At 34.8% G+C, this 20,363-nt stretch overlaps 2 protein-coding genes across 3 annotated transcripts; both read left to right on the top strand.

Moving 5' to 3' along the window:
* Positions 1 to 1,788: 1,788 nt before the first annotated feature.
* LOC135076337 (THAP domain-containing protein 5-like) lies at positions 1,789 to 11,551 on the top strand. Of its 2 annotated transcripts, XM_063970838.1 has the most exons (7): positions 1,789 to 2,529; positions 2,764 to 3,008; positions 3,230 to 3,283; positions 3,692 to 3,844; positions 4,316 to 4,402; positions 6,255 to 6,342; positions 11,093 to 11,551. In XM_063970838.1, exons 1-6 carry the CDS (start codon positions 2,429 to 2,431, stop codon positions 6,326 to 6,328), a joined length of 714 nt encoding a protein of 237 aa, XP_063826908.1. In that variant the 5' UTR covers positions 1,789 to 2,428; the 3' UTR covers positions 6,329 to 6,342; positions 11,093 to 11,551. The 2 variants fall into 2 exon arrangements, with proteins under 2 accessions (XP_063826908.1, XP_063826901.1); XM_063970831.1 differs by lacking the exon at positions 11,093 to 11,551 and having other exon boundaries at positions 6,255 to 7,820.
* LOC135076822 (uncharacterized) lies at positions 8,729 to 12,844 on the top strand. Its single transcript, XM_063971288.1, has 7 exons — positions 8,729 to 8,757; positions 8,985 to 9,229; positions 9,457 to 9,510; positions 9,910 to 10,062; positions 10,537 to 10,623; positions 11,007 to 11,086; positions 12,812 to 12,844. Exons 2-7 carry the CDS (start codon positions 8,992 to 8,994, stop codon positions 12,842 to 12,844), a joined length of 645 nt encoding a protein of 214 aa, XP_063827358.1. The 5' UTR covers positions 8,729 to 8,757; positions 8,985 to 8,991.
* The last annotated feature ends 7,519 nt before the right edge of the window (positions 12,845 to 20,363 follow it).

The following is a 20,363-nucleotide window of genomic DNA, read 5'->3' as shown; positions in this document are numbered from 1 at the left end:
AGTATAATGCCATACGTTACGTAGCAATCCCGATTTTCATATAAAAATGCAATTGTTATTATTCAACTATGTGTATGTGCTTATTTTGTATGAAATCTTATTCGCACATAGCCCAGCTTCCGTTCACAAAAAAACAGGCTCTACAAAAATAGACTACAGCTATTTTTAATTTGAATAATGAAAGCTAAACAAATTATGAAGGTCATATTATATGGGCATACTGAGAATAACGTTATGGTGAAATATCATGTAACTAATCATATAACCAACTAGCTTTCCGCCCGCGGCTTCGCCCGCGTGGAATTTTGTCTGTAACAGAAAAACAATATCGCGCGCGTCCCTGTTTCAAAAACCGGGATAAAAAATATCCTATGTCCTTTCCCGGGACTCAAACTATCTCTATGCCAAATTTCATTAAAATCGGTTCAGTGGTTTAGGCGTGAAAGCAAGACAGTCAGACAGATTTACTTTCGCATTTATAATTTTAGTATAGATAACTGACCTACCACAATTTCATAACTTTATAATTGAATTTTAAATTAACCGGTTCAAAGTGGTGTGATCATCGCGCATCAACAGAATTTGTGGAAAATTTTATATTTCTTAAGATAACATAAAAAATACGATTTTTTACGCGCAAAAAACGTATATTTCGATACTTACTCTCAAGGGAATCAAATATAGGGTATATTCCGTTGACCTAGAACTGTGAAAGGTAAACAAGTAATACAGTTTTATATTACAAGTGCCTATATCGAAAAATCTAAAAACTGTACATTTTAGTTAAATCATAAAAAATAGGTCTTTAAATGCAACGAATGGCGGTCTAAATTTTGAATTGAGTTAACCGTGACATGGGGTTATCGCATGAAATGGCATCATTGGCACAAGCTAAAGAGATTTTTAATACTTTTTATGTTGTTATACTTGAAAATCTTAATTTCAGAAACAAACTGTTTACATGCCTACAAGTTTGTATGGAATTCTCGGTGCACGAGTTCGACTCGCACTTGGCCGGGTTTTCTTTACTGCATAATTATCTACAATATTTAGTTTCTAATATTCTTTACATAACTCTTTCTTTTCTATTCAGAAGGTATATACCAAAACACATTAGAATTTGAAAATTATAAATAACTTGAAAATATCGAACTGCCTAAGGTTATTTACAATTTATTCAAGTTATTTATAATTTAATTAAATAACTAATAAACCTTAATTTAAACGTAGATGAATTTTAATAAGGTCAAAAATAGCTCAACATGTTATCAATTTTTATAGGATATGCAAAACATTGCAAAATGTCGATCAAACCGAGGATATTGGAAGGTTCTCGTGCATTCTGTTATTGCACCAGGGTCACCAAATTGGCAAAAAACACGTGTAAATACACGTGTATGGGCGACATGTTTTTTTAAATTTGATTCTCGGTCAAGGTTGTATAAACCGGCATAATATTTTTATAGTCTGACATAATGTATCGTTACAGAGAAACGCTAATTAAAATAAAATTTATTAATTCTTACGACAAACTCTAAAGTACGCAATTTCCTTCCTTTCAAGACGTTATTTTGGCTACTTAGATGTTGCAATATTGAGTTAATTAACACGAACAAACTTATTTGAGAATTTCTCTTCTTCTTACGAGTATGTTCTTACAGTTAAAAAGTTCATTTTGATGAGCATCATTGCCAATTTTAGGCCCTATTTCCACCAAGTCGTAAAATTATTATTCAGGAAACCAGAAAATCAGATTGGTTATTCAAAAAACTTATCTGCTCTACCAGTGGGTAGACACTTCTCATACAAAAACTAGTCTCTATATGTAGCAATTGATATACAACCTTATCCCTTAAGCAATAAAGTGCATTTTGGATTGATTTTACTATAGCAGGGGAACCCGCGGATCAATACCACCATACTAAAAATAATTGTTAGTGTCCTTATGTTGGTAGTATTGTTAGTTTGACAAATGAAAAAAAATGTCTGTCAATTGAGTTTGAGTTTTTAACCGGCAAATTGATTCGTGTGAAGTTATTTTCTCAGATTTGGTGCAATATTACTGTAAATAAACTTTTCTGTCGTTTACGTTGAGTTGATTAAGTTCCTCCGTATCGGGCGTGATAAAGTTTGCTGTTCAGTGTTATGTTTTTTGTGAGATAGAGACTCTTTTAAATAAGCTGTGTTTCAACTTCTACAGAAGTTTAAACTCTTATTTACTTTTCTGTTTAATGGGTATGTTATCTACTTACTTGAAATATTACATCTATTACAAATCTATTTTTCATTAAAAACAACCCTATGTGATGAAAATGTAAATGTACTTTCAAAACTGGTAAATGCATGAACCAGGGCATTGACACTGGTTGGAGAGAAATTATAGGCTTTGTTTAATTAATACCTATTTCATTTTAGGCTTCTACTGATAATGGAGAGTAGAAACAACAAGAAGTGCGTTATTTGTAATAAGAGGCGAAGTCGTGGTGGATCACCCTTACTTTTGAGTAGGTTTCCTCTGGATTCTGACCGGTGAGTTTCTAATAACACTCATTTATTACAAGATAATTTTACTGATTGTGTAAACTTAAAGGCTGGGATTAATATTTTTAATCATACAGTAAATAACCATAACCAATTTTTAATTTCAGTATTTTGTTTCGTACTCTGCAAATGAATTGCATAACAATACTAAAAGAAATTAGTTGATGAATAAATTTCAGTTTGTTATTCTTTTTCTTTTCTAATAGGTATTTCTTATTTCAGTTGTCGAATGTGGGTTAAAAATGCTGGCTTAGAAGACTTAGCATATGTACCTATTGAAAAGTTACACCAACTGAAGTTTGTTTGTGGTGGGCACTTCACTCCTGAATCCTTCAATGCCAAAGGAGCTCGGCTGAAGAACTCAGCTATTCCAACACTGGAATTGAGCAATCCCATCTTGCCAGATGAAGTTTTGACAGAGTTTCCTCTTCATGTAAAAGACTCCAATAAAGAAAACCTCAAGACAGGTATGATGATGACTTCAATTATTTTTTTTTAATTTAATTTACTATCTATCAATTTTTCTGAATTATTTAGATGTCTTAATTAATTTTCTTTGGTTTCCAAAACAAACCAACCGAATGCAATTTAACAAGGTTCTTTCTTTGTAACCACAAACATGTGTTGTATGCTTATCAATAAATAATATATAATTTCAATTATTAATTATATCTATACTTTGTTACAGTTCTTTATGATCATTCATATTGCATTCCAAAGAAGTCAAATCCAGTTGAACGAGGTATGTTTATCTAAAATTATACTAATAATATAAAAAGGAAATATTTAATTGTTTGTTTGTATTTGATCGGCTCCGTAACTCGAGCCAAGATAGCCTAAAGTGCGGGTTAGAACCCCACAGCTTGAATATTGTAGTAAACCCACTCGTAACACAATTTAGCTTAGAATGTGTGTTGAGTTAGAGGGACTTTAGTAATTTGTGTAATACAAATTCTTCAAAAAAAGTACCGGACCAATTTGAAAAATTTTAGGCAATCTACATTAATTAGCCAGGTCAGCTAGTTTAATAATATTTATAAGCTAGTAATTTTTAATGTGAGCAAGACATGTACTAGACTGATTGTACCCTAAAGTTGGGTAAGAACATGACATTTTATTACCCAATTCACATTTCATTATCTGCTTTCAGTTCCCCTTACAACTACAACCAAACAACTAAATTCAACATGTTTGGGAGCTGTGGATATACCAGATTCTGGTATTTCTGCGAAAACAACTTTTGAACCTCTTCCTTCTACTTCCAATGCACCAGAACATATGACCTATAAACCCATTACTCATGGTAAGTGTACAAACTAATTATTTACCTTCTAAAATATGCCTTCCCTCAAACTAAAGAATGCCACCCTGGATGCGTTCTGCAGTCTGCAGTCAGGTCAAAATGAACTTATATGTACAACATTCTAGGTTTCTGTACATTTTATATTAATGAGATTTGACCGTGCGGATACGAACAAAGAACGCAAAGCACACGTGACTGATTGCCTTATCACGACCACTTACAGATTGTCTTGACATACCCGCAGACCGCATCCAGAATGCAGAACATTAAAACCTCTAAATGCCTTTAATTTAATATTATGTCATTGTTATTGAAGGTGGGCCCACGCTTCATATTTTATGAGAAGAGCTATCATTATCCTGTCTTTGCATTTTTTTAAAACTTGATAATGATTGATTGATTTGGAAATAATATGTTTCATAAAACAACAAAATAAATTTTAAACTAATTTGCATATTTATAATATTTCAGATGATAAAAACATTTGCCATCAAGATGCACAGGCAGAAATATTAGTCCACAGTTATAAAAGACCTAAGAAAAACATTGAAATGAAAGGTAAGATAAAACATACCTAATTTAAAAAACTAAGTAAAATTGCTGATTAACGTAAGTGCGCCTATTAACGACCCCCCAAAATTTGTATCCTATTACCGCCCTATTTTTCTTTCTTTCATAAAAGACATAATAACAGGTTACAGAAAACACGTTACCTAAAAAATATCTAGATATGTCTATTGACTATCAAAACGATTAAAGTTTGTGTTCGTAAATAACCAGTAAACGGAGTTATTTGACATTAAATGGGACGCACCCGCAACGGACGCACTTTTCATACTGACGCGCTCCCAGCTACTTAAGGTGCACCTTGTTATTAACTAGCGATTTTAACACATTTAAAATGAGTATACCAACATTTTTTTGCATAACAGTATTAATTCGTACTTTAGTTTCCTTAATAAACCCTCAATATAGCCCTCTCGCTGTCTTTTTGTGGCTTAAATACAATTTTAAATAAGGGCGGTAATAGAAACACTTTTCATAATTTGGTTCCTAATAACGACCCATGGCGTTGTTAGAATTTTGATAATGTTTTTTTATTTTAGTATCTTTATCTTTAATTACGCATTTAACCTCCATTTTGTTGTCTTGATCGATTCATAATAATATTTCACATAGTTAAATCAATTAACGCCATACGTTAATTGTCATAGGTTTGGCATAAAACTGCAATGAACATAAAAGAATATCTCTAATAATGTATGACAATAGATTTTATAAAAACCTGTTAAATTCTAATTAGTACCTATTTGATATAAAATAAAACCTTATAAAAATGATACTTCACTGATCATGTCTTCATTAAAGTAGATATTTTAGCTAGTTACTGTTTTTTTTTACGGTCGCTAATAGAATAAAGTAATATTCATACTTAATTCTATTACCGCCTCATAACTATAACGCCACCTGCGAAGACTTATAAGCCTGTATTTTGTATATAACTAACATTTATGACATGACACCAAACCAATCATGCGTTATCACAACTGCTATGTAACTTTTTAAGATCTTTTGAATAATAAAAAAATTATTTAAAATAATTATACAGACAGTGTCCAATTGTCCATAGTTTAAATTAAAATACACAATTACACACAATAATTAAAATCAAAAACATAAGTCAAAAACTAATAAAAAATTATAGTTAGTCAAATTAAAAATAAAAGTAAAATATTAAATGAAAATTAAATTTTATTAAAACTCAAATATAGTTTAAATAATGACCCCCACTACTCACTAGGACACCGAGTACCGCGTAATCAGTGTATAATAGAGGAATTTATTATTCTACTATTTTTGCTTGATTATTTATTTATTTTCGAGAAGCGTGCCTTTTCTCTTTTAATAATAAAAAAATAAATAAAAAATAACTTGAAAAAAAAAAAACAAATTTAACTAAAACTAAAAGCAAAATAAATTTTACTTGAAACAATCTAGTGGTTCCCGAGCCTCTGAGCGGGATTCGAACCCGTGCCCTTTGGAATATACCCAATTGAAGAGCAATATTCTTAGCGGTCGGTAATAGAAACAGAAAAAACGTTAATAGAAATACACCTCGTCTATAGGTCGGTAATAGAAACAACTGCTTTTTCAGATTAAATTGCTATTTATTAATTATTGTGTGATTGAATACTCATTGTTACTACTTGAATTCAAAGATTACTTCATCATTGTTATAAATAAATTAAAGTGTCTTTTCTATCACCACGTCTTACATCTATTTTTCTAACGTTTATCCGAAGTCAGCTTAAACTGGCGGTAATAGGCGCATTTACGTTAATAAACCAATATTCAATTCAATTTGCTTTAATGTTGTTTTTTTTTACTAATGGAAATGTTTTTATTACAGACACTTCATCAACATTTACAATTAAAGAGAAGAGGCTTTGGCGACAGTTACAAAATGCAAAAAAAAAACAATAAGGAATATAGCGAAGGTAGTTGCAGAAGAACACAACAGAAATTTTTTAAATATTAAAAAACTGAATAGTACCATTGTAAATCCAACATTCAAAACTAAGATGAGGGTGAAGTATGCTGCGCATGCTCTGAGTAATACCGTGGCAGCTATTTTAAAAATGATGGCATGGAAAGAAGTTTCTGATTGCAATGATACAGCATTTGTGATTGAACAGTTAGATAAACTATTTGATTGTACAAATGGTCCATCATCTTTAAATGACGTAAAGAAAGGGATCCGGGAAAATGTTTCCACATCAAGTAATCACATTGAGTCTTGGACCTTTTATACTGATAAGTTAAAAACCATAAAATTTATAACAGCAGAAAACACGATACTAAAAAATGTTAAATGCGTAAAGGGATATCAAATATCTATCAAATCCTTAAACGATATTTGGGAAAAGTTAAAGAATGAAGGGTTTAAATATATGAACCTTAGACAGTTTAACCAAGACTCTCTGGAAAACTTATTTGGAATCATTAGGCAACACAGTGTAACCAATAGAAATCCCACTATCACGCACTTTACTGCAGCGCTTAAAACAAGCATGGTTACTGGGCTGAAAGTGCCTCATAGCAGAAGTGCTAATTGTGAAGCAGACAACAATAAACATATGCTGGAATATAAAGACATTTTAAAAACTAATTTAAAAACAACAGAAATAAAAATTAATGTTCAAGATTCCACAGACACTGAATTTTATCCTGTGTTGTCTATCCCGGACCCTGAAAACTTAGAACAGCCCATTGAAAATTTGTGTAGCCTTGAAAACCAACCAGTAGTATATGTAAGCGGGTATTTAGCTGCCAAACTATTACAGAACAGTTCTTGTTTAATTTGTGAAGAGTGTTTGAGCGTGAAAACTCCTGTTGACAATGATTTGTATGCATATAAATATCTCTTCGCGAATGGTGGCATGATAAAAAAAGTCTCGTTTATCCAACAATTCAATTATGTACCACCGTAAATGAAGCTAAACAATTTTATCATGACCATATTGCCGACCAGATATATATGGAAAATGTTGGAAAATTCATTTTCTTAATGTTGAGTACAAATTGTAATTTTAGTTGGTTTAAATGTCAACAACATAATAAATAAATTTATGATAAGATGTTTAAAATATTAAGTTACCTTTTTCTAAGAAAAAGTTGTAAAATCATTAATGACAGCCTCATAAAAAGTGAAAACAATTTTGCTGACAAAAGTAAAAAAGCACAGCAACAAAGCATTGAAAAGTAATCTTAGGGCTGAGGTTCGATCAGCTGATAAGAAAATTAAAGATGTTTATAAATAAAAATCCTATTTTTTCTTAGAAAAAGTTGTGAAAATAAAAGTTTACAAAATTATCATTTCTGTACTTTGTTATAATTTTCAATAATTCCTCATGCCTACAACTGCTATGTCATGTTCAATACTTATTGTAATATACCTATTTTATTTCGAAATAAATAATTTACGTTACAAAACTTCGTTTTACTTACACATAGTATAAAATAAAAATAGTAATCATTAAAATATTGAAGGTTCCTATACTAGATATCGATATGCAATTACAACCCTAGCAAAGTATCGATAATCGATAAGTTATTACGAACGTCACTAATACTGTCAGAAAATAAGGCATTATGTTGGTAGCTCCGCCCAGTGGGTAGACACTTCTCATACAAAAACTAGTCTCTATATGTAGCAATTGATATACAACCTTATCTCTTAAGCAATAAAGTGCATTTTGGATTGATTTCACTATAGCAGGGGAACCCGCGGATCAATACCACCATACTAAAAATAATTGTTAGTGTCCTTATGTTGGTAGAATTGTTAGTTTGACAAATGAAAAAAAAATGTCAGTCAATTGAGTTTGAGTTTTTAAACCGGCGAATTGATTCGTGTGAAGTTATTTTCTCAGATTTGGTGCAATATTACTGTAAATAAACTTTTCTGTCGTTTACGTTGAGTTGATTAAGTTCCTCCGTATCGGGCGTGATAAAGTTTGCTGTTCAGTGTTTTGTTTTTTGTGAGATAGAGACTCTTTTAAATAAGCTGTGTTTCAACTTCTACAGAAGTTTAAACTCTTATTTACTTTTCTGTTTAATGGGTACGTTATCTACTTACTTGAAATATTAGATCTATTACAAATCTATTTTTCATTAAAAACAACCCTATGTGATGAAAATGTAAATGTACTTTCAAAATTGGTAAATGCATGAACCAGGGCATTGACACTGGTTGGAGAGAAATTATAGGCTTTGTTTAATTAGTACCTATTTCATTTTAGGCTTCTACTGACAATGGAGAGTAGAAACAACAAGAAGTGCGTTATATGTAATAAGAGGCGAAGTCGTGGATCACCCTTACTTTTGAGTAGGTTTCCTCTGGATTCTGACCGGTAAGTTTCAGTCATTTATTACAAGATAATTTTACTGATTGTGTAAACTTAAAGGCTGGGATTAATATTTTTAATCATACAGTAAATAACCATAACCAATTTTTAATTTCAGTATTTTGTTTCGTACTCTGTAAATGAATTACATAACAATACTAAAAGAAATTAGTTAATGAATAAATTTCAGTTTGTTATTCTTTTTCTTTTATAATAGGTATTTCTTATTTCAGTTGTCGAATGTGGGTTAAAAATGCTGGCATAGAAGACTTAGCATATGTACCTATTGAAAAGTTACACCAACTTAAGTTTGTTTGTGGTGGGCACTTCACTCCTGAATCCTTCAATGCCAAAGGAACTCGGCTGAAGAACTCAGCTATTCCAACACTGGAATTGAGCAATCCCATCTTGCCAGATGAAGTTTTGACAGAGTTTCCTCTTCATGTAAAAGACTCCAATAAAGAAAACCTCAAGACAGGTATGATGATGACTTCAATTATTTTTTTTAAATGTAATTTACTATCTATCAATTTTTCTGAATTATTTAGATGTCTAAATTAATTTTCTTTGGTTTCCAAAACAAACCAACCGAATGCAATTTAACAAGGTTCTTTCTTTGTAACCACAAACATGTGTTGTATGCTTATCAATAAATAATATATAATTTCAATTATTAATTATAAATCTATGTATACTTTGTTACAGTTCTTTATGATCATTCATATTGCATTCCAAAGAAGTCAAATCCAGTTGAACGAGGTATGTTTATCTATAATTATACTAATATTATAAAGAGGAAATATTTAATTGTTTGTTTGTATTTGATCGGCTCCGTAACTCGAAGCCAAGATAGCCTAAAGTGCGGGTTAGAACCCCACAGCTTGAATATTGTAGTAAACCCATTCGTAACACAATTTAGCTTAGAATGAGGTGTTGAGTTAGTAATTTGTGTAATACAAATTCTTCAAAAAAACTACCGGACCAATTTGAAAAATTTTAGGCAATCTACATTAATTAGCCAGGTCAGCTAGTTTAATAATATTTATAAGCTAGTAATTTTTAATGTGAGCTAGACATGTACTAGACTGATTGTACCCTAAAGTTGGGTAAGAACATGACATTTTATTACCCAATTCACATTTCATTATCTGCTTTCAGTTCCCCTTACAACTACAACTAAACAACTAAATTCAACATGTTTGGGAGCTGTGGATATACCAGATTCTGGTATTTCTGTGAAAACAACTTTTGAACCTCTTCCTTCTACTTCCAATGCACCAGAACATATGACCTATAAACCCATTACTCATGGTAAGTGTACAAACTAATTATTTACCTTCTAAAATATGCCTTCCCTCAAACTAAAGAATGCCACCCTGGATGCGTTCTGCAGTCTGCAGTCAGGTCAAAATGAACTTATATGTACAACATTCTAGGTCTCTGTACATTTTATATTAATGCGATTTGACTGTGCGGATACGAACAAAGTACGCAAAGCACACGTGACTGATTGCCTTAATATCACGACCACTTACAGATTGTCTTGACATACCCGCAGACCGCATCCAGAATGCAGAACATTAAAACCTCTAAATGCCTTTAATTTAATATTATGTCATTGTTATTGAAGGTGGGCCCACGCTTCATATTTTATGAGAAGAGCTATCATTATCCTGTCTTTGCATTTTTTTAAAACTTGATAATGATTGATTGATTTGGAAATAATATGTTTCATAAAACAACTAAATAAATTTTAAACTAATTAGCATATTTATAATATTTCAGATGATAAAAACATTTGCCATCAAGATGCACAGGCAGAAATATTAGTCCACAGTTATAAAAGACCTAAGAAAAACATTGAAATGAAAGGTAAGATAATAACATACCTAATTTAAAAAACTAAGTAAAATTGCTGATTAATTAACCAATATTCAATTCAATTTACGCCGTGTGGTAACGGCAGAGTAGAATACATTTGTCACCAACCCCTACTCTTCCCGCGGGTGTCGTAAGAGGCGACTTAGGGACTACACATTAAACAGAGAATAGGCAGCAGCGCTCTCTGAAAAACATCAATCTTTTAAACTGCGATCTCCAACCCGCCTGCCAAGCGTGGAGATTATGGCAAAACTCTCTACTATAGTGGAGGAGGCTCATAGTCCAGCAGTGGACTGTAAAGGGCTGTTGATGATGATTCAATTCAATTTGCTTTAATGTTGTTTTTTTTACTAATGGAAATGTTTTTATTACAGACACTTCATCAACATTTACAATTAAAGAGAAGAGGTTTTGGCGACAGTTACAAAATGAAAAAAAAACAATAAGGAATATAGCGAAGTCAAGAGTGAATTTAGACAAGTTAGATTCGGAAGTGCTGACATCGTTAGTAAAGGATGTAGTGCAGAATAACAAAAAAAAGTCACAAGGAAAAATAAATTTATGATAAGATGATTAAAATATTAAGTTACCTTTTTCTAAGAAAAAGTTGTAAAATCATTAATGACAGCTTCGTAAAAAGTGAAAACAATTTTGCTGACAAAAGTAAAAAAGCACAGCAACAAAGCATTGAAAAGTAATCTTGAGGCTGAGGTTCGATCAGCTGATAAGAAAATTAAAGATGTTTATAAATAAAAATCCTATTTTTTCTTAGAAAAAGTTGTGAAACTAAAAGTTTAAAAAATTATCATTTCTGTACTTTGTTATAATATTCAATAATTCCTCATGCCTACAACTGCTATGTCATGTTCAATACTTATTGTAATATACCTATTTTATTTCGAAATAAATAATTTACGTTACAAAACTTCGTTTTACTTACACATAGTATAAAATAAAAATAGTAATCATTAAAATATTGAAAGTTCCTATACTAGATATCGATATGCAATTACAACCCTAGCAAAGTATCGATAATCGATAAGTTATTACGAACGTCACTAAAACTGTCAGAAAATAAGGCATTATGTTGGTAGCTCCGCCTGTAGTTTGTGCGGTTGGTAAAGATTTGCGGGTCGTTCTCTAAAATGCATATGTGTGCGTGAGCTCAAAAAATATCTATGGAGTGCCGTCTCTTACTCTTTTATGCTCTTTGGCTCCGCCTGTAGTTTGTGCGGTTGGTAAAGATTTGCGGGTCGTTCTCTAAAATGCATATGTGTGCGTGAGCTCAAAAAATATCTATGGAGTGCCGTCTCTTACTCTTTTATGCTCTTTGTGCTCTACTTCGCTCCACCTTGGTGGTTTACAAGAGAATCGTCTTCCAAACGTCTGTGACGTTTCGAACTAACCAACGCCTTTACTAAACCATTAATATGATACAAGTGGATCAACTAGCAGCCGCCCGCGACTACGTACGCGTGGATCCCGTTTTACCCCCTTAGGGGTGGAGTTTAGTAAAATCCTTTCTTAGCGGATGCCTACGTCATAACATCTACCTGCATGCCAAATTTCAGCCAGATCCGTCCAGTGGTTTGGACTGTGCGTTGATAGATCACGATGTCAGTCAGTCAGTCAGTCACCTTTGACTTATATATATTTAGATTTAGAAGATATTGAGAAAACAAAATTGGTTAGTAAATGCACTACCAAGAACAACTTACAAGTAACCTAATCGCATCAAAATCGTATTATTTAGCCGAGTATCGCAAAGATTGTCAGTTACACAGAAGTACTTCGTTAAACACCACCCGATTCCAAGGCAAGCGATTAATAACTCCGATTGCCCATCATTATGCGCCTGCATCGGTGCACGCGAATTGCATTGTGCACCTGATTGAGCCTCTGCCAGCTATTAACGTACTCGGTCTATCATTTGAAACGTCGTTTTGCGGAGATTAGCGATTATGCACAGAAAATACCTTTGGTATTACTCAGTTTTCGACTACTGTCCGCGCGTAGGCATCGTGCTACGTTTTCATCTAGCAACAGCACAGTAAACTACTGGAACACAAAGTTAAAGTCAAAATTTATTTATTTGTTACAAATCGACAAATATTTAAAGAAAAAGTTTTGCTCTTAAGGAGCCTCTACATGTCTCATAATCTTTTTGCCCTCCTACCAGCGCTTCGAGACCAACATGTGGCAAGTGCTGTGAAGACGCTTACACACATGCACTACGCTATTATACTCGTACTCGGCCAAACTTTTGACATGTGAGGTCTACTAAAGCCTGGTCCGTGAGCGCGTAGAATTTTGTCCAATGACCCCAAGCTACCCATCCTTATCGCTCGCGCGTAATTATATTGCTGTCACGACTGTGCGACGGGCGCGCGGGCGCCCGCAGTGAGTATGCGAGCGCGACAGCAACATAATTACACGCGAGCGATAAGGATGGGTAGCTTGGGGTCATTGGACAAAATTCTACGTGCTCAGTGAGCACGTAGAATAGAACACCCTACTACTGCTCACGGACCAGGCTTCATGCTCGAAAATATGGGTCCGTGGCCGAGTCCCCCAGTATTCGACGCACCCGTGGTTGAAGTCCCCGATTAAAATAAATTTAATATCATACTTTTTTCGGCTTTTGCACCAAGTACAGTCAACGAAAACCATGCATGTTTGACGCTATTTAAAATAATGTATTTAATTTTTTGTTAAAAATACTTAAAACTTTTATAATTAAAACTTTTATTTGTAGTTAGTTAAATGTATAGAGAGTAGAGTTATTTTAAAGACTGATTGTTACAATTATTTTGATTAGGTAAAACGATTTACATGTTATTATAGGTAAATAAAACCTATGATAAAATATGATATATCGACCGGTAGACCGCGGTCGACCTCTTGGCCATCACTGGTACACTCTAATCTAATTTTCAATGGAAAAGTCATGTCGCTCTTAAGTCACATTGCAGTCGCGCCGGCTGTATTTGTTGCTAAAATTCGCATCTCTGTACGTCTATGACGTCAACATTCACTCTCCATATATGTATACTCAAATTTTATAAGGAAAGTTCAGTGTCAATGTTACTCATAGCTTGTAGTAAGATGACCTTATTGTTTAAATCATTACCGAAGTTCAAGCGGGGTGTACTGTACATTTTACAGTAGGCCACAGTTCCAGCTATCCATTTGGTTTTTTCTCTCGCTCTCATCAAAGTGAGATTTTTTGCGATAGAATGAGACGACATGACCGGAGAGGGGTAGCTGGTACTGCGACCCATAGTACATTTGGCTTGTAAAATTAATAAAGACTGTTGTGTGGGATTTGAGGAAACTAGTTATCATTTCCTAGGCCTCGTCTCCTTTTTATTCTGACCAGGAATTATTTTTTAACTTGGATTGAACGCGACCGTCCTTACCCGTTTATAGCAAAACTTAACAACTGTGATTTCTTAATTAAAACATACATATTATTACTTATCAGCAAACTCGCGACAAAAAGACATCAACGAGTCAGTTCCTACATTTGAAACTTGTATGATTTTTCATAATTATTTGTTTTCCTTCTAAATACGCAGAATTTATACTAATTGATTTTATCAATTAAGTAATTTCTTTAAGTATCAAGTACTACTACTGATTAAAATAGATATTGATTAAAATTCCAAATTACACTGGTATTTCAGTTAGATTTTAAGTAGTGAACTAAAGTATTCGAGTTTTTGTTTGCAATTTTAATCAATATCTATTATCAGTTGCTTTATATTGAAAGAAATAGGGATGTTTCCTGGGTCAAAAAGCAAGAGTTTTAATTAGTCCGTCAGTTAACTTATCAAAAAATACTCTACACGTATTTTTCACTTTTTCAAACTAATGAAAATTTAAAGAGATAAAGCGCGCCAAAGTTCATAAGAAGAGGCCCGTGACGTCAATGAGTACATAAAAGTGCTGCACTTTGTGACGTCGCGCGGAACTTCAACGCACCATAACTATGTAATTATTTGTTAGATTGACAAATAAAAATATATGTGTCCAATATTTTTTGATATTAAACATGACGGACTAAAAAAAATTTTTTAGGAAACTTGCCTATTACCACTATTACTTAAATTCACGAAGTCTTATTCATAGACTTCGTGAATTCTGACTTGTGATAATTAAGTAATCAGAAGATTTACCTGTTTTAACACAAGTATTGCATGCACTTGATGTCATTGTAGAAGTTGCATAAAAGCAACCTCTGTTTAATCTAGAAATCACATTTTACGACCACCTTTATGTACTCGTTTGACTAATATTTTTTTAGTTTGTGTAATCTTTGCAACATGGAGTAATATTAACATTTAAAGTATTTACATTTGTCATCTTAAAACCCAGATACATTCAAGATAAACTATAGCAAGGTTGAGTCAAAATAACAGTCACACAGTGAGCAATATAAGGTATGGTCATTTGGTCATGACAGGTTTTCTTAATTATTTTTGATGTGTAGAGCATTTATGTGGCCGAACATTATTTCAATTTTTTATTACACTAAAAGTGATTCAATAGAAGGGAATTAACTACTGTTATTCTAGAAAATAACGAATTGTCCTTCATAACAATCTCTCCCTACGAATGCAGATCTATGCACAGAGGGAGCTTACCTAGGAAATGCGTGAAAATGTCTTCAAGTGACGTGAAATCTTCAGGGTTGTACAAAGACACTAAAAAAACGTAATCTAGATTCTTTTAGGACTATACAATCACGATTAAGATAACTTAAACTTAGACAATGTAGTACTTAGGCCGGCAATACACGGAGCGCTTGAAGCAGTCAGGGTCGATAGCTTCAAGCTGCGACTGCACAGTGAACTGCAGAGTTCTATGGACGCACATACACGAACCGCTCGAGCAGTTGCAACTGCTCGAGCGGTCCGTGTATGTTTATCATTGGCTAACTGCTCGAGCTGCCCATGTATGGCGGGCCTTATTCTTATCTAGAGAGACAATGAGGATCAGTACTGTTGTAGAAAATTCAATAAAACTGGCATCTACGTTAATCTTTAAGACATAAGAAAGATATATCTTTTTGAATTATCCAAATCGGACCATTACTTACGAAGATATTAAGTAATAAACATAGGCCGTTTTTGCCGCTCGAAGTCAACGTACGCAGGGCCGCGTGACGTCACTGTATCCGAATCGAGCGCAGCCGGCGTACTATTGGGATGGAAAATATTTTTTTCCAGCTAAACTATCAGTTTTAGAAAAAAACTTTTAATAACATTTATTCATCAAAATAAAGTAACCTATCGACCAGTAATTTTTAAAAATAAAAATTGTGAAAAATAAGTATCGCTATGTCCAAAAACCACATTTTTATAGGATTCGATGGAATGCGGAGACGCGGTTAGGGCGAGTGTAACTTTATGATTGTTTGTATTGAACATAATAATACATAATATGAGTGCTAATACCCAGTTTCTGGCCTAGGGGGGGGGGGGGGGGTTAGTCATACCCAGCTTCTGGCCGAGGGGGAGTCATCAAGTCATCATGTCATCATACCTAGCTTATGCTTCTGGCCTGGGGGGAGGGGGGGGGCTCAAGTCATAACCAGTTTCTGGTTCTGGCCTAGGGGGGGGGGGGGGGGGGGGGTGTAAATCATACCCGACTTCTGGCCGAGGGGGAAGTCATGCCCAGCTTATGGCCTGGGGGGAGGGGCAAGCCTTACCCAGCTTCTTTCTTTCCTGGGGGGAGGGGGAGGGGTCAAGTCATACCCAGTTTCTGGCCTGGGGGGGGGGGGGTAAATCAGACCCGACTTCTGGCTGAGGGGGAAGTCATGCCCAGCTTATGACCTGGGGAAAGGAGAGGGGCGGGGGAGTCATACCCAGCTTCTAGGCTAAGATTAAATAGATTTCCAGGAGGGAGCAGCTGGCCCGCCCATGGGAACGGCGAATAGATAGGTAGGTACGTAGGTTTAACTCAGAAAAACTAAATAACAGGTATTGCGTGTACATCGAAATGATCTTCATAGCAATGTCTTGTAGCCTAGGCAGAGTGTATCTGCCTCAGCTATACTTATTGTTAGAAGTAAATAAATTAATATTTATACATTTTTATATTTTACTTGGACGAAGATATGACTCTAACAACACTTATGAACACTTTATTTGAATAAATCGCCAAATATACCACCTCGGAGACCCTAATCGCGTCTCCGCGTTCCATTGAATCGTATGAGCGTATGGATTTTTTGCGATATTTTTCACAAGTTCTATTTTAAAAAATTACCTATCGATAGCTTACTTTATTCTGATGAATAAATGTCATAACAAGTTTTTCTCTAAAACTGATAGTTTGGCTAGAAAAAAATATTTTCTATCCACGCAGTACGCCGGCAGCGTTCGGATCGGATATAGTGACGTCATCGGTCCCGCGCCGGGCGGTCAGTGAACTTTTTTAGTAATTTGGCCATAACTTCGTCAATTTTCGTCGTAGAACAAAAATTTTTGGACTGTATATTAAGGATTTCTTAGACCTATAAATCTGCATTCACAGCTAAAAATCGAAATGATCCTCATTGTCACGGTGACAAAAGTAACGTGTGCGCGCGCGCCTTTATTAGCACCTGCATCTTTTATTTGCTTCAAGTTCGTCGTCTATTTACTTTACTCTGAGGTCGATCACGAGTCAAGTTCACAAACAGTGTCAAGGTAGGGTCAGTTATGTTCTCATTAGTTCAGTTTATTATAAACTTATGTAAAATACGCGCAGTCAACAACATTGCGTAACTCATAACACAAATAAGCAAATTAAATAGTTCGACAGTGGTTATGTAATAAACTTCGGGCCCTATAGATGAATACCAGACAACGGATATTTATAAAAATAAGATATTTCTTTTGTAAATACAAGATATTAATGTACATCAACACAAATACCTAGCACTTCACTTACAGCAGGGTGTCCTAGACTGAATCCCACTTAACATCAGGTGCGATTGTGGTCAAATACCTGTAGACTTATTCACGTAACAAAACTTCAACGACAACAAATCGCTGAATGCAATTCTATCGAGTAATCGTTATATCGAAATGACCCTTGCTTGTGAATACGGATTTAGAACTGTTTTTCAATGGGACGACTTCTGAACGTCAGCGAGATCTTGACTGACAAAATACGTGAATTAGGCCACTGAATAAATTGTTCTGCATAGTTTTTGTATGATGCAGGAACCGAACCCGCGACCTCTGGCTAGTAGTCCAGTAGGACAGGAACCGGATAGTATATGTCGATCATAGATAGCAAGATAAATCATTCATTATTTATCGGTTAATTACCTATAAGGCAATATAATTGGAAATTATAGATATTTTCATAAATTGCAGCTAATTTTTTACTTGTAGCGCTTTAAAAAACATTAATCGATAAAGCAGTAAGTAGATTAATTGCTAGCTAAGTATTTCTTAGTTAATTAAGCAGGATATCGTAATTGTTCAATGGAATTGTCTAGGTATAAAATATAATATAGATCGCAGGAGATATACTTTAGATCTTTTTTCTTTTTGTAAAATCATTGATGATGCTTAGTGATCAAAGAATAAGTTTTAAAATTGCCTCATAACAATTATGTAATTCTTAACTTAGTTTTTTTTTAGCAAATACTCCGTATTATGCATTTAAATGCACGTCTACTCTACGGTTTTGATAAAAGGCGGTCTTTATGTAGCATTTAGGTATGCTTAATGCATAAGGTTTATATGATACCAAGGTTCTTCGTAAATGTGATTTCTAATTAGCGATTATCCACTAAACATCGCATAATAACTGTCTGCAAGATATTTTCCTTAACGTGCCTACTCACTTTAAAGGGCCGGTGGATAATCTTCAATGCTTATGTCACGCGAACTACGACTAACTTCGTTCGTTCGTATCGGCCAAATGATGTCCACTGCTGGACAAAGGCCTCCCCCAAAGATTTCCACTACGACCGGTCCTGCGCCGCCCGCATCCAGGCACCTCCCGCGACCTTCACCAGATCGTCGGTCCACCTAGTGGGAGGCCTGCCCACACTAAGTCTTCCGGCTCATGGTCGCCACTCAAGAACTTTTTTCTCCCAGCGGCCATCATCTCTACGAGCTATAAATGTGTCCTGCCATTTGATTTCAGTTATACTTTTAACTAACTACTTTTATACTGAAAAATTCCTTCAATGCTGAACACTTTGTTCAACTTTTGATTGAAGGTTGCGTGTATTCAGAGACACTTAGGTATTTGCATAATAATTTGTTTTAACCACAAATACAGTTGTAAAACCAGCCACCATTGTTCTAAACATAATTTTGATTTGATTTGACAGAGTCTTAACCCCTTAAACTACAAGCATCAATGTCAGTATGTCAAATAGGAAGGTCAACACTGATATGAAGTACAGATAAGTAGGTAAATAAATAAGAAAACGCTCTTAACTTATATTAGTACCTAGGACCTACCTGTATTACAAGAAACTTTGTTTATACGAGTGTTTACCAGTTACTTTGATTGAACTTTGGCCCAGTGAACCCGAAACAATACGAAACTCAAATATCGATGACATAATACCTTATTGATATGGACGTTCATTAACAGGATTATACATTCACATACAAAAAAGTACCTACTTAAGTATTATAATTAAATCAAAGACCATATCATAGTCATGTAAACAAATGATTACATAATCCCTGGTACTCTGCTGGTACTTATAAATATAACTAGTACCTACAAAATAGCACATAACGCATAATTGTCTCTACATGCACATACAGGTTTAAACACTTGTTAGGTTAATAATGGAAATATTTATTGCCAATGTCCTTATCAAGATGATACCTAGGTACTCGTAGTACCTTGATGATATCACATTTTATAGCTTTAATCATGTGTCTTTATTGACTTTGTAAAATCTAAAACCATTGATCGGAACAAAAAACCAACATGATGCTTATTTCGTCGAATTAATATTTCACCGATAAATGAAATACTCGACTTGGTGGGGGCACTGCCGTGCCCCCAGAAAACCATGTAGTCATACATAGGCTACATTTTTAAAAGGTGGCGTTCGATAATTTGGTTTTCGATCATTTGTCATTCGATATGGCGTGGGTAACCCGAGTGAAACGAAACAATGTTTCCGTAGCTTTTCTTAACTTTTTATCTTTTGTGTATCAAGAAATAGTGTCAGTAGGTACAGCTAATACACCGAAGGTTTTCATTCTCCCAGGTCACAATGGGAGAGATGGTGGAGGGTGGCGCGTCGCTAGCATGGCGCCTTTTGGCCACGCTGGAGGGCGGCTCCCTGCTGCTTGCCACCTCGGCCCTCCTCGCCTACTCCGCGAGGAAGAAAGTGGCCCGACTCAAGAGGACACGGAGGCCAGTCCGGAGTATCTTGGTAAGGAACTGTAATAGTAACGCTAGATAGAACTGATGGTGAAGTGAGCGTCGCCGGCGTGGTGCCTGTTGGCGAACTGGACGGTTCCCTGCTGCTTGCCTCGGCCCTTATCGCCTACTCCGCGAGGAAGAAGGTGGCCAGGCTCAAGAGGACACGGAGGCCAGTCCGGAGTGTCTTAGTAAGGAACTGTAATAGTAACGTTAGATAGAACTGATGGTGGAGGGAGCGACGTGGCCTGGCTCCTGTTGGCCAACTGGACGGTTCCCTGCTGCTTGTCACCTCGGTGCTCTTCGCCTACTCCGCGAGGAAGAAGGTGGCC

The sequence above is a fragment of the Ostrinia nubilalis genome, chromosome 1 (assembly GCF_963855985.1).
Source record: "Ostrinia nubilalis chromosome 1, ilOstNubi1.1, whole genome shotgun sequence".
NCBI classification, from domain to species: Eukaryota; Metazoa; Arthropoda; class Insecta; order Lepidoptera; family Crambidae; genus Ostrinia; species Ostrinia nubilalis.
Note: the sequence above shows the minus strand (reverse complement) of the source record. Positions and strands in the feature narration are given on the sequence as shown.

Bases quoted from the DNA above. Each gene is read 5' to 3' on its own strand.
- LOC135076822 (XM_063971288.1), top strand. From the start codon at position 8,992: ATGTGGGTTAAAAATGCTGGCATAGAAGACTTAGCATATGTACCTATT. The intron at 9,511-9,909 runs GTATGTTTATCT...ATCTGCTTTCAG, and splicing joins GTCAAATCCAGTTGAACGAG to TTCCCCTTACAACTACAACT. The intron at 10,624-11,006 runs GTAAGATAATAA...TTTTTATTACAG, and splicing joins GAAAAACATTGAAATGAAAG to ACACTTCATCAACATTTACA.
- LOC135076337 (XM_063970838.1), top strand. From the start codon at position 2,429: ATGGAGAGTAGAAACAACAAGAAGTGCGTTATTTGTAATAAGAGGCGA. The intron at 3,009-3,229 runs GTATGATGATGA...ACTTTGTTACAG, and splicing joins TAAAGAAAACCTCAAGACAG to TTCTTTATGATCATTCATAT. The intron at 3,845-4,315 runs GTAAGTGTACAA...ATAATATTTCAG, and splicing joins CTATAAACCCATTACTCATG to ATGATAAAAACATTTGCCAT.